At 35.8% G+C, this 13,796-nt stretch overlaps 2 protein-coding genes across 14 annotated transcripts; both read left to right on the top strand.

Moving 5' to 3' along the window:
• Nucleotides 1-3,534: 3,534 nt before the first annotated feature.
• LOC103338848 (S-adenosyl-L-methionine-dependent methyltransferases superfamily protein) lies at nucleotides 3,535-7,450 on the top strand. 5 transcript variants are annotated; one of them, XM_089041179.1, is made up of 6 exons: nucleotides 3,535-3,926; nucleotides 5,158-5,220; nucleotides 5,593-5,735; nucleotides 6,111-6,295; nucleotides 6,941-7,048; nucleotides 7,121-7,450. In XM_089041179.1, exons 1-6 carry the CDS (start codon nucleotides 3,615-3,617, stop codon nucleotides 7,246-7,248), a joined length of 939 nt encoding a protein of 312 aa, XP_088897305.1. In that variant the 5' UTR covers nucleotides 3,535-3,614; the 3' UTR covers nucleotides 7,249-7,450. The 5 variants fall into 5 exon arrangements, with proteins under 5 accessions (XP_088897305.1, XP_088897304.1, XP_088897306.1 ...); XM_089041178.1 differs by having other exon boundaries at nucleotides 3,538-3,926; nucleotides 6,935-7,048; XM_089041180.1 differs by lacking the exon at nucleotides 5,158-5,220 and having other exon boundaries at nucleotides 3,539-3,926.
• Nucleotides 7,451-7,899: 449 nt separating this feature from the next.
• Nucleotides 7,900-12,945, top strand: LOC103338849 (GroES-like zinc-binding dehydrogenase family protein). Of its 9 annotated transcripts, none has more exons than XM_089041175.1 (11): nucleotides 7,965-8,281; nucleotides 8,417-8,553; nucleotides 9,245-9,282; nucleotides 9,997-10,100; nucleotides 10,212-10,319; nucleotides 10,927-10,997; nucleotides 11,083-11,158; nucleotides 11,243-11,325; nucleotides 11,584-11,679; nucleotides 11,803-11,964; nucleotides 12,550-12,945. In XM_089041175.1, the coding sequence occupies exons 1-11, from the start codon at nucleotides 8,230-8,232 to the stop codon at nucleotides 12,664-12,666; spliced, it is 1,044 nt and encodes a 347-aa protein (XP_088897301.1). In that variant the 5' UTR covers nucleotides 7,965-8,229; the 3' UTR covers nucleotides 12,667-12,945. The 9 variants fall into 9 exon arrangements, with proteins under 9 accessions (XP_008240325.2, XP_008240326.2, XP_088897301.1 ...); XM_089041174.1 differs by having other exon boundaries at nucleotides 7,967-8,281; nucleotides 10,915-10,997; XM_008242103.3 differs by having other exon boundaries at nucleotides 7,900-8,281; nucleotides 9,997-10,319; nucleotides 10,915-10,997; nucleotides 11,264-11,325.
• The last annotated feature ends 851 nt before the right edge of the window (nucleotides 12,946-13,796 follow it).

The raw sequence follows: 13,796 nt of genomic DNA, 5'->3' as shown, positions 1-13,796 counted from the left end.
TCTCGACATTTGCTAAGCTTAAACAATGCCCATTTTCACAATTTTCACACCCTCCAAATCCATTGCAGCTTTTGATTCTCTCCTAGCAAACATAAGAAGACACAACTCTTCCTATTTTCTCCTAAACCTACAACTTTCTCTATATGCCTTATTTCATTTGGTACATTTCTAGCTCATTTCTAAACACACAAAAATGTCTAGGTGGGAAAACACAATGAGAGAAGATAGATACAAGCATGAAAAGAAAAACTCATCTTACAAAATTTACATTTCAATTGACGAGGGTGAGCCCAAAAGAGAAGACAAATGAATGAAGAAGAACGTTAGCCAAAATAGGAAGGGGTTTTCAATTTGGGGTTGTTTTGGGGATGGTTTACAACATATTTGTGACAGAAGATGGATTTCAGAAAGTTGGACCCTAAAACTAACATAAAAAGACCCATTTACCCTTATATTTAATAGAAAACTTAACACAACAGACGACATGACTTTTATTACTAACGAAAGTAGAGTTTAAGGGCCACTGCAACTATTTTGGAAATTGAAAGACGAAGATGCGGATCGGACTAAAGTTTAGTAACTGTTTTACCTAAAAATCCAAGAATTTAATAACTAAATATAAGCATAGGTAGGAGAATTTATCAAAAATAGCCAAAACTTGACCCTTAATTTCAAAAATGTCAGTTTTTGTAAAAAATTTCAAATATAGCAGAAAACTCATATAAATAGACACAAACGCCCTCAAATTTAAAACCAACATAAACCTATAAAAAAAAAAACCTTATTAAATAAATATTTTCTTCAAACACTTTTCCAATCACCTCTCCATTTCTTTTTCATTTCTTTTTTCTTTCTTCTTCCGTTTGTCTCTAGCATCACTCCCTCTCTTTTCCTTTTCTTTTTTTCTTTCTTCTTCTCTCCATCTCTCTTTCCCTTTTCTTCTTCTTCCATATGCATATCTCTTCTTCTTCTTCTTCTTCTTCTCCCCCATTTGTCTCCAAATGAAATGTATGTATTTGGCAACAACAAAAAGTATTTAGAACCAAAAATTCAGAAAATGATTGAATCAGTGCACAAGTATAATTTCCTCCTCCCACTCCAAAAAAAAAAATTAAATAAATAAAAATTCACGTAACTTTAATTCTTCAAAAATTGTCACACATTTAGAGGTAGTTTGTATAACAAAAAATTCAATAAAACGATCCAGATTAAACAAAACAAAATAATAATAAAAAACTTAAATATTCATTCATTACAATTCATAAAGTTAAAAAGAAAAATATAACACCACATTGTCTATGAGGTAGGATGAAGTGCAATCGGATTTTTGCAAGTTTGTCGATAATGGCCAGTTGAACCACATCGTGAACACTTACGTGTTTATGGTTATTCTCCTCGTGATGGGATTCTCTTTTCCTTACGTCTGCCATGCCTTCTTCATGTAATTGGTGGTAGCACAATTCTATCTCATACATCATCAGACACCACCCAATCTGTTTGATCCCCAACTGGCCATATAGGTTATGCATACACAATTACCAATGAGTTTGTAGTATAATATTTTGAACACATTGGGTAGCACAAAATTTGTCGGTGCCTACATGCAGCACAAGCATGTGCACATGGTAGTTGGTCAAGATCAAATTCTCGACATGTGCAACACTTCCCCTCTAAATTTACAACTTCAACACAACCTCCATCGTATACATGAAATGAGTATGCCTCAATAGGAGAAACCTGTATATTCAAGAAAAATGAAATACGGTATAAATACTCCCCAACCATTTTATTGGAAATCTTTTCAACAAATTTGTTCCTTAAACAAAAGAACAAATGAATTCAATAATTTTTTTAATTGAATGATTTGCCCATTAATATTACTAACTTTTCTTAATTGAAGTTAGATCATAATTGAAAAGGCAACCACCCTTGCCAAAGATGTTAAATCATAATTGAAGTGGGAGGAAAGTCGGTTATTCCTATTATTGATCCATTAATTCTGTTAACCATAACTACGACTTACATTTTTATCTTGAAGGGCTTGCCAGATTATTCATCTCATATAACACAGATGAACTCACGGGAGACCAAAATTCGTTTACATGCAGATTCTTGAAGGGTAAAAGACAAATTTTCTATATAGCTATGTGAACAGGAACGTAATTGGTAAGTATCTGATTAAGCACAAATCCCTTTGATGTAGTGCCTCATCGCAATTGAATCATCATATTACCAAACTCAATAATTTTCCAAGCCTATATGCACTAACCTTTGATGTAGGCTCAAAGTGAATTGATGATATTAAATCATAGCACTTTGGATATGGCTCAAGAGTTAAGTCAGTAAAACCAGAATTGAAATTTTATAAATATAGATGAAGAATAAACGAAGAAACAAAGAAGAAATTGATGAAGAACCAAGGAAGCAAAACCATAATTGAAATTTTATAATATAGATGAAGAATAAATAAAGAAACGAAGAACCAAGGAAGAATTGCACTCACCGTTTGACTATGGCAGCAATACGTCTACAACAAACTCTACGTACAAAGATTCCCAATCTAATAGGGTTTTCTTTTTGGCTTAATTATGTACATGCCCCCTGTGCTTTCCAACTTATCTCAGATTACCACATGTGTTTGCAAACGGCTCAAAGTACCCCAACGCGTTTAAAAACCGTCTCACGCTACCCTTTCACGCTTTTTGAAGTTCCGATTCTAACGTTATTGTTCATCCCTCCCAAAATTCCGAACAACAACTCATCCCCTTTGTTACTGTTCATCCGACCAGTTTTTGGGCGCCATCTCCTCTTCCAGCCACCCCAAGCCACGACATGGGTATCAAAAGAACCAGACGTTGTCCTCTACCACCCTCACATCTCATCCGCTACCAACCGCCGTCTGGATCGCCGACAAAAGCAAGAAATTTACCGATTTTTACCCAAAATCTTCATCGCTCGTTTGGACGATTCCGGCAAGACATTTGCTTCGATCCAACTATGGTTTTTCAACCTCTCGATGTTCTTGCGCTAGTTGTGTTGGTAATGAGAAATTTGAGTTTTGAAGGGTAAATAAGCGATGAACAGAATAAATGGGATGGGCTTTGTTTTGGAATTTTGTGGGGATGACAAGAACTTTCAGAATGAACTTCAAAAAACTGAAAGGGTAATATGAGACGGTTTTTTAAATTTTGAGGGTACTTTGAGCAGTTTACAAATGCGGTGGTAATCTGAGATAAGTTGGAAAGCACATGGGGTATGTACATAATTAAGCCTTTCTTTTTTAGGTTTATGTGGGTTTAAATTTTGAGAGTATTTGTGTCTATTTAGGTGAATTTTCTGCTAAATTTGAAATTTTTTACAAAAACTGACATTTTTTAAATTAGGAGTCAAGTTTTGGCTATTTTTGATAAATTCTCAGCGTATATAATAATCCGGTTTGTTATAATCCTAACCGTTGGTTGTAAGGAACGGCCAAGATTAGCTTATGACTAACAAAGTTAATGGTAGAATTCCTCCGTAGGGGCTGGCTGGGGGCTGTAAAAATTGCTTCTCCTAAAATCCCATTATTAATTCCCAATTCCATTTCCACCACGAAGGCCTCTAGTCCCGTAGTCATGGCCACAGAAGAAATAGTTTTGGAAGAAGAAGAAGAAGGAGAGAAGGAAAGAATGGTTACGTTGGGATCCTACAAAGGGATGGTTAGGCTGCTGAGGGTGAAAGCAGAACAAGAGGAGGAGGAAGAAGAAGAAGAAGAAGAATTGGACTCATTTGCTGCTACCGCAGCTTCAGAGGAGATAATGCTGCTGTGGGGAATGCAACAGCCAACTCTCTCCAAACCAAACGCATTCGTTTCTCAGTCTTCTCTTCAACTGAAACTCGATGTCTGTGGTCACTCACTCTCCATTTTCCAGTCCCCTTCTTCTTTGGTATCTATTATTTATTTTTTTTGCTTGTCTTTCTACAATAATTTTAATTTACCATTCAACTATTTCAATGCTTGTTGCTTTATGTCATTTGCATGCTTCTTGTCTAGTTAATGAAAAACTTGGTTTTCAGTGTGACCTAGACTTCTTGAAAGCTAAAAAAATAGCAAAATAGCATTCTAGATACGTAGATAGAAAGAAGTATAAGAAGAAATCTTCCTAATAGAAATCCGGACGCTTTATTACTTAATGTTGTAGCTAGTTTCTGGAAACAAATATTTGTTTTCCCCAGTCATTATGGAGATTATGGCTGGGAGAAAATGTATGATTGCTGACTTCTGGGCCACAGAGGTAACTATGACTGGGAGAAATGTATACTTCCATGCCAAAATACCAATATAGAGCTTTTATGAAATTACTTTTCATTACTTGAGAGTCCCTGTACCTTGCCTTTGATTAATAAAGATAAAAAGTCAAACCAAGTTTCCATATTTAAATACTAGAATATAAAACCTAGTATGGAAATTTAATAGATTTTGAAGTTCTTGGGGTGCACAAGGTAAGCCTATATAAACCGCTGACAATTTCATGACTTGGAGACAGCTTTCATTACGTGCTGTAAAACGCGTACCCCCATTGTGCCACATTTTGCGGTAGGTATGCATTCCGTTGTGCTCCCAATCCTGTGACTTATACAATTGAATGTTAGTTCAACAGTAATATTGTTCCGAGCTTGAGATGAAATTCAATACCTAGCTGAGAAATGAGAAGCAATTAAAGAAGAAATACATTGATGAGGCTACAGGTGTGATGTTGTGGCAGGTTGGATTCTTTTCCCCTTGACAGTTAAACACAGGTAGTACTTGGTGGCACCATCCTTCTATGTCAACGGGAAGAGCACATCATAAAGCTTCTCGATTAAGTGGAAGCATGTGCAATAAAACTAGATGACATTAGACCCATTGTAGTGTCTAGAGTGCTCATCCGCATGTATCTGAAAATAAAGAGTGAAGTTTTGGTAGCGTTACATAATAGTCAGGAGCATGAAGCATTGCTTGACCATGATAGGGAAGGTAGTATGCCCATTGGCTATGACATCTACAGGATCAAAGGCTGCTGACATAATCTTTTATAATGAGTTATATGGACTGAATGTGTGAATATTGTAATGCAGAAGTGTTGGACTATCTATAGTACCATGTTATGATGGGGCACAACCTTTTTCGAAACTTAGCTGCAGGTTATCATAAAACTAAAGAAAGGAATAAAGAGCCTGGCTTACTGTTACTGTTATCAAGTAAGATGGGCAACTGGAAAGTGTCTTGCAGTTTACATATTAGAATGCAGCAGAAAAACAATGCCAGTGAGGGTCATTGTTAAAAAATATATATATTTATAAAAAAAAAAACCCTAAATAAATGAAGATGTGCTTTAATTTTGTTGTGGCATACAGATGCAATATAAAGACCAATCCTTTTTTGGTGCTTTCCAACATCTGTTATTTTTTTTTCCAGAGGATTAGATGATTGTATCAGAATAGATTTTGATTGAATGAATTTTAAAGCTTCCACCATCGTCACATCCCACTCACTTTTAAGTTTTTTAACCTTCTAGAATTTTCGATGTTTATTCAAATTTTTCTTGAATAATTTAACTTATTGAACTGTAGAGCACACCTGGAGTAACTGGTGCTGTCATGTGGGACAGTGGAGTTATATTGGGGAAGTTTCTAGAGCATGCTTCGGACTCAGAGTTGCTACTTCTTCAAGGCAAGAAAGTTGTTGAATTGGGCTCTGGCTGTGGATTAGTCGGGTAATTATAAGTACAATCACTTTCTTTACATGTATCTTTTTTTGTTCTCTAATTTCTGTCAGAAAATATTTCATATGCTAGAATATCTAACCGGACTGTTCTATCAGTACTTTCTATTATTACACTAGCTTTTGAATGGGTAAAATTTGAAGCTTGTACTGTTAGATCACCTTATCCAACAGAACTCTACTTGTTTGCAGTTTGGGTTGATTGATAGGCCATGCTAACAAGATACAATTGACATTTATATGCCTACCCCCATGAAAACATAAATCTGAATTTTGGCTTGAGTTTCTAATTTATATGCCAGGCTGAAATAATGGTTCTCTTACTTGCTGTATGCTATCTTTCTTTTCTTCTTCCTGTTTCTTCCAGCTGCATTGCAGCTCTTCTAGGTGGTCAAGTTGTCCTCACAGATCTTCCTGATAGACTCAGACTACTGAGAAAGAATATTGAAGTCAATCTGAGACATGAAGATATGCGAGGTTCAGCAAAAGTGATGGAATTCATATGGGGAGATGATCCTGACCTGGAACTGACAGAACCTCCACCTGATGTTGGTAATATGTTGGTTCTCTCCTATAGAGCAGCAACATGTACTATTTCCCTTGAAGTGCGGCACATCAAATCTTGGATGGTTAATTGTTAATTAAAAAAGTTACCAAATTGGAGAAGAAAAAAAAACAGAGAGAAAAACCTCTTGCAAAATGGGACACATTTTGATGGCAAAAACTTTTGTAAAAGTCCAACTGAGATTTATCTGTTCTAGAATCAAATTTGAAATTGTCTTAATCCAAGCATGATTTCGAGTGCTAAACCATAATAACCTCTCTTAGAATACCCAAAGGGTAGTTGAATCATTGAGGATTCTGTCATCAAGTACTTATAGCATAAAGGCATATTCCTTTCTATGGTAAGTGGTAGGAGCAGCTTTTGTATTTTATGAGAAAAAAATTGGTATCTTCATTGCATTCTCTTACATGACAGCATCTCTATGGTACGCCAAAAGTCGTCTTAGTTTACTGCATGCTCCACTGCTCATTGATTATAGTAATGAACCTGGATTTGAATGCTTTGAGACAAGAATCAATCTCATGTCATTTGATGTTCTTTATTTTTAGGTCAAAGTGCTATTGAATAGTATCAATACTCAAAACCAAATTTTGTTAAAGTTGCATTTTTACCAAATGTTATTCCAGTGCTAGGTTCTGATGTAATCTATAGTGAGGGAGCAGTTTTGGATTTGCTGTCTACGCTGCGGCAACTCTGTGGAGGTGAAACAACAATCTTTTTGGCTGGAGAACTTCGAAATGGTAATAATTGCCTTTTATATTATTTGAATGTCCTTTTTCTGTAGTGTACTCAAATTCTACTTCCTACTGCAGATGCTGTCCTTGAATACTTCTTAGAGTGCGCAATGAAGGATTTTGTAATTGGGCGTTTGGACCAAAGACAATGGCATCCGGACTATTGCAGCAGTCGTGTTGTTTTGTATGTTCTCGTCAAGAAGTGATAGTTGGGGGAAATGATCAATGGGTAATTCATAACCAATACAAGTTCAATCATAAATGGTCATGTAATTCACTTTCATTGACCTGTATTCATGAAAAAGAGAGGAAAGCCCTTAAGTTGTGGCCTGTATTCATCTCTTTTAGTCTCAGTTTTGTGTGATGCCATGCCAGAAGAGAAGAGAATGCTTCAATTTTGGAATCAAACTTTTGTTACATTTCTTCTTTTTAACTTGTTTGAGACAGAGAAATATGATGCAGGAATTGGATAATGGTTGGTAAATTCTACTCACCAGTCAGTCACCAACCATAGCTTCCCTAACTCTCTAAATCTTTTTGATTGGTGTCTATAGAGTATGGGTAGAATCTGTGTCTTGCCGGAGTTGTTAGCCTGTCTTGCACTTGCATTTCGTAATCCCTTCTTCATATTCTCCTTGATGATATGATATGCAGTGCAAAGGTGCCTTACGAACGGCTACCAACCCAATAATAAAAGGAATTAATTAATGAATAATGTAATTTAGAATAAAATCCAGTCGCCAATATTTTTGTGAGTATAGAAATAAAATTTATTTTCATTATTCGATCATCCAAACTCAAACTAAAACACTTTCACATTTTAACGGTACTTTTGTTTCCAATTCCAATGTTGAATGAGATGTCTCAAATTCCAGTACCTGATTTTTTATTTTTTATTTTTTATTTTTATTTAAGAAGAAAAACAAGGTGGAGTGGAGCGTCCGGTAAAAGACAGCCTATCCCGATGCAACGGTTAGGTGAAGAAAACCTTTACCCACCAACCCCCGCCTTTGTACAGACTACAACTTGTAAAGAGGAGAGAGTCTAAAGACAATTGCTTTGCTCGCTCACTCCAGCCAACCTCGTCGTCTCCCTCGTTCTGGTTCTTCTTTGTTGATTGTTCGCTGTCTGTCTGTCTGTCTTGTCTTCGGAATATTAATTCAGGAAAGACAAGCTTTGCGCAGCAAATGCAAATGTCATTGCCTTGCGTAAAACAACCCGATGTCATCACCTGCAAAGGTATGTATGTTATTTCTACAATGCATGCTTGCTGCAATCTTCACATTCACAGTATGAATATGGAATTTGCCCATTTGCTTCTAATTATAGTAATAAATCATGTATTATTTTGTTTTTAAAAAAAAATTGTAAAAGCTGCGGTGGCATGGGGAGCTGGAAAGCCTTTGGTGATAGAGGAAGTGAATGTGAATCCACCTCAGGCAATGGAGATAAGGATCAAAGTCGTCTGCACCTCTCTCTGTCGCAGTGACATCACTGCCTGGGAGTCTCAGGTAATCTCCTCTTCTTATTTTGTCCTACTCTTTTCCCCCTTTCTTTTCTTCTTCTTTTCAACACAAATAGAGATAAAACAATATTACTTTTCCTTCAATTATTTTTTTCTTGTTTCCTACTTATTGAACATCTAGGAAAATGATCATTATCTGGCTTGGAAAATTCATTTAACTATTACTTATGGTTTCTATCTGACCAAGAAAAATTAAAATTTTGTTTGTGCCACTGCCAGAAATGCTTTCTTTCCGGATGGATTAATTTTCTTGTCAAACAATTGTTCAAGATTAATCATTAAAGTAACTGAGAAGAAGTAAACCTTGGTTTAAAGTAATGAACTTATCCATGAATTAATATCCTGTTTAAAATTTTCGAAATTCAGACCTATCAGGAGCTAAGTATCAACTGACTATTCATCTTACTGAAAAAAGTTATGTATGTTGATACCAAAAATATGATTATTTATGGATACCCCTTGATGGTTACTGAACATGGATTCTCCTTAAAGAGCATCTTCTACCTTCTCCCTCACATCATCACATGAAGCAGGAGAATACTCGTATTTCATCCACACCGCCGTTCTTTCAATGCAGTTATACTTCCTTGATAAGAACTTAGGAAAAAGGGTGCTGAATTTGTTCATGAGAATTCTGGTATTTCATCTTACTCCATTTCCCCCCTGTTATTTTGCAGGCTATTTTTCCTCGAATATTTGGCCATGAAGCAACAGGGTAAGTTATTTCCCTATTTTTTTCATCTGCTTAAGATTGAGAAACTATAGCATAATGCACAAGTGGTTTCCAATTATCAGGCCATAAAATTGTTTAGTCAATTTCTTAGTTAATTTTTTATATTCTAGATGTATGCCTTGCTTGTAACATGTGTTGAGCTAAATTGGCCCTTCCATTGGATGCTCAGGTTTGGGTTAGAGGTGATACTTGAGGTATAGAAGTGAGGACAATGCTTGGCTCCTCACTGGTGAGGAAGAACTTTTTCCTTCCTACTGAGGTGTCACACTCACCATTTTCTCCTATTATCTTTGCAACATTAAATGATTATAGTTAACAACAATTTAATATGGTACTCCCCACCATTTTCAACAATTCATGCTTTTAAATTGGTGATTACCTTCATCCACACTGGTGAAGAGCCAGGCATTGTTCTAGGAGTGATACAATCAGAGTATGTTGAAGATAACCACGCTATACTGAACTGTTGCTCTTGTGATACACTACAGCACCAAAACTTATTTCCTTAGGTTTGAAGTAAAGGACAGTTTCACTTATATAAGAAATACAAAAAGGCATAGAGAAAATATCAATAAGCTTTGAATGGTTTGTAGGGTGAGGATGATCAACTACTCCACATTGCTGTGATATTATATTATTATTGCTAATTTGCTATACTTCTTTAGGTGATATAAGTTCCCAATAGCTATTTTTCAGGATTGTCGAGAGTGTTGGGCAGGGAGTTACTGAGTTTACTGAAGGGGACCATGTGCTAACAGTCTTCATTGGAGAGTGCGGGAAATGCAGGCAATGCACATCAGGTAAAAGCAACATATGTGAAGTACTGGGGCTGGAAAGGAGAGGTGTAATGCACTGTGATCAGAGGACACGCTTCTCCATAAATGGGAAGCCCATTTATCATTATTGTGCAGTTTCAAGTTTCAGTGAATATACGGTGGTGCACTCGGGATGTGCTGTCAAAATCAGCTCAGTTGTGCCTCTGGAGAAAGTATGCCTTCTCAGTTGTGGAGTAGCTGCAGGTAGAATTTCAAATCTTGATATTGCCATCAAATCACATGATACCATGACCATTTATTCTATCCTTTCACTGTATTTATGTAAATACATGCATATGATAAATGCATACATACATATATAGCTCAGATATGCTATACAGGTGTAGCTAGAAATTATTGGTATTGGGTAGAAGTTTCTTTGCGGTGACCAAACTAAATGAACTGAAAATAGAAGTTTAAATACTAGAATGTGAATGAGAATCAAATAGTAATGGGAGCATAAAAAAGCTAAAGCACAAATAATCACTGATGTTTGTAATATTGCACTTGCCCTGCACATTGGTGTATAATTTGGTTCGCATATGCAAGTCGGTGTTTGTCTGTGTTCATGTTGTAATAGAGGAATGAATTTTCCGTTCATGATAAGTTTCTTCACAATTAAAATGCAAGGAATAATATAAAAAGGCTTCCTTTTTTTTGGAGGTGATGGGGGATAGGAAGGAGCAGAAGAAAAGGAATCTGATAGCCCTCACATGCCCCTGCACTTAGTCACATACATATGTAATTGCAATTCTTGATCAAGGAAAAACTTTGCTGACATATGTTGACATATTTTTAGGCTTGGGTGCAGCTTGGAATGTTGCTGATATATCTAATGGATCAAGTGTGGTGATATTTGGTCTTGGGACCGTAGGCCTTTCTGTAAGTGCAGAGACTTGTTAACAGTTTTCACTTTTCAAATATGACAGCAGCATGACTTAAACAGTAATGATTTCTTGTATGATAGGTTGCACAGGGTGCTAAGCTTAGGGGAGCATCTCAAATAATTGGTGTTGACACTAATCCTGAAAAGGGTGAAAATGGTATTTTCTTTTTTTTTCTTTTTTTTTTTCTCTTTTTCTGTCTGGAGTTCTATGGTACAAGTCCCTAATGTATTTGTTGGTAAGTAAGTGCTCTCATTTGTACAGCAAAAGCTTTTGGAATTACAGCATTTATCAACCCTCAAGACAGCAAAGATCCTATTCAACAGGTAATGTTGAAATAAACAGAAACAACCATACTCCCCGGCCGCCCTCCCAAGTGAAATTTATTATGAAAGAGATAAAAAGAATTAAATAGCCAGCATAACTGATGATTTGGTGGTAAATTGAATGAGGTGATTGGAATTTCTATCTCATTGGTGATATAGTGAATCTTACAATGCAACAGTGATATGTGTAAGGAATCATGATGAATGAACTTGAAGTCATTTAGTTTGAAATTTACATATAAGCTAACTTTCTTTCAGGTTATTAAGAATCTGACAGGTGGAGGGGCCGATTACTCATTTGAATGTATAGGTGACACTGGAATGGTAACTACTGCTTTGCAGGCATGTTGCGATGTAAATTTCTCATATCTCAGTGTTTTTCTTTTTCCCCCAAGCCTATCTCATTTTTATTTTTGTGTATGAGATGAGTTCTTATTTATTGAACTTCACTCATTTGTATCTGGCGGTTCTTTGAAGGGATGGGGGTTGACAGTTACACTTGGTGTGCCAAAAGTGAAGCCGGAGGTAACAGCTCATTATGGAATATTTCTTACTGGAAGAACGTTGAAGGGATCTCTATTTGGAGGATGGAAACCTAAATCTGATCTACCTTCATTAGTAGATATGTACACAAAAAAGGTAATACTTACTCAAACTTCATTGAAGCTTCAATAAGTCCAATCTCCCTTCTAATATTAAGTGTCCTTTTCCCTCCCATTGTTGTAAAATTTAGTTTGTCCTCATGTAGCTGGAAAATCTACTGACAATGTTTAGTCCTAGTTACAAGAATGCAATAGGGCATGCCCAAACAATTTATCATGTCTTAGTTTGATAAATGTCTAATGTACAACTTATCAAATCATCTTGTTTGAAGTAGTAGGGTTATAATCTGAATTTCGCTTAGTATCAAATTCTTAGGTTGAATTTATAAACCATCTAGAACAAGTTCCTCCTAATCCTTCTCACTGCTATTTCGTTAAACTATTTCTTTCTTCAGCTTTAAAGGTGTGTGCTAAGAAAGCATGCCAATTTGCAGCCAGTATGATGCTAAATTCTTTTGTTTTATTTCATGTTAACAGTTGATCTCTGTTTTAAACAGCTAACATGTTCCCATTGACCGATCATGATTATTCTTCTAGTTTAAGAAAAAAAATACTTGTTACATTTTTTAATCCACAAAATAAAATGCACAGCCTGTTTGAATTCCAAAAAATCTTCCTGCAGGAAATCCAAGTCGATGAGTACATAACACATAACCTGCCATTTGAAGATGTCAACAAAGCTTTCAATCTCATGAGAGAAGGGAAGTGTTTGCGTTGTGTAATCCACATGGCAAAGTAATTTCTCTTCTTCTGTCTTGCCTCGATACACGTGAGAGAGTTAATTGTACAATATTGTTCTGATAAAATAAAGTGAGTTTCATCTGAATTCTGAAAGTGGGTATTTATGGAGTAGGATTATCTGTGGGCAATCTACTGGAAGCTCAAGCCTATCTCACATAACCCACCGTATTACTTGTTTGTTACTATGTTAAAACTATTCTTAAAGTACTTATGGGCATGTACACTAGCATTCTATGGGATTTGGGAAGACAGTTTTAATTCAATCTTCTTGGTCATACGTGCAACGTGTTTGATGGGTGAACAAAACCCATATGGTTTGAAGTATCAAATTAACATGAGAGAGAGATTCCTTTCCTCTTTTTTTGTTAAGTACAAGCGATAGTCTAAATTAAAGAGGAGGGGGATTTCTCAGACACCCACATACAGATGATGTCATGGGGGTTCGAACCTGTGACCTATGATCTGCAAGTCAATACCATTTTCCATTGGGCTAGACTCCGTTGGTGTTTATGGTGTAAAATGACTACCACACCCTTGGAAATGGTGACATATGCCAAACACATGATTTCTTTTTATGGAAAAACTAAGAGATGAAGGCAAATAACATTTTTTTTTCTTCAAACGTTATGTTTTAATGTTTTAAAGTTAATTCAATTTTTTTATTAATTTCAAAAAGGTTTATAGGTTTTTAAAGGACAAAAAAAAGGTGTATAATGTTTATTTATTGGTAAACTTAACGGATTGGACCATATGGGCTAATAGTGCTAAATATGAGACTAAATTGGCTAAATTGAAAACACATGGACTAAATTAGCCAACATGGTAAAGCACAAGGACCATTTTGACATTTAAGCATTTTAATTAAATCCAAATTAAAGTTCAGAAGGGAAACGCTATTTCTTTTGAGAAAAAATGAAAAAAATAATGACATATGAGTTCAAATTCAAAATCTCTCTTATTCAATTTTTTAAGTGTTTGGTTTTGCTAGCTAACTGCTGGAATTTCGTAGGAGCACGTTAAGTTGCGTCTCAAAACTAGAGCTTTTATAACAGGGAAATGTGGTAGTTCAAGTATGTGTCAAGTGTATGCTTCTTTCTTATTATAACTTAGCTGAACTACCATACCATA

This window comes from Prunus mume, linkage group LG7 (genome assembly GCF_029339155.1).
Source record: "Prunus mume cultivar Tortuosa linkage group LG7, ASM2933915v1, whole genome shotgun sequence".
Lineage (NCBI taxonomy): Eukaryota > Viridiplantae > Streptophyta > Magnoliopsida > Rosales > Rosaceae > Prunus > Prunus mume.
Note: the sequence above shows the minus strand (reverse complement) of the source record. Positions and strands in the feature narration are given on the sequence as shown.

Excerpts from the sequence above, each read along its gene's own strand:
- LOC103338848 (XM_089041178.1), top strand. The coding sequence starts at position 3,615 with ATGGCCACAGAAGAAATAGTTTTGGAAGAAGAAGAAGAAGGAGAGAAG. Across the intron at positions 5,736-6,110 it reads TCTGGCTGTGGATTAGTCGG|CTGCATTGCAGCTCTTCTAG; the intron begins GTAATTATAAGT and ends TGTTTCTTCCAG. Across the intron at positions 7,049-7,120 it reads GGCTGGAGAACTTCGAAATG|ATGCTGTCCTTGAATACTTC; the intron begins GTAATAATTGCC and ends TTCCTACTGCAG.
- LOC103338849 (XM_089041171.1), top strand. The coding sequence starts at position 8,230 with ATGCAAATGTCATTGCCTTGCGTAAAACAACCCGATGTCATCACCTGC. Across the intron at positions 11,680-11,802 it reads CTTTGCAGGCATGTTGCGAT|GGATGGGGGTTGACAGTTAC; the intron begins GTAAATTTCTCA and ends GGTTCTTTGAAG. Across the intron at positions 11,965-12,549 it reads TAGATATGTACACAAAAAAG|GAAATCCAAGTCGATGAGTA; the intron begins GTAATACTTACT and ends ATCTTCCTGCAG.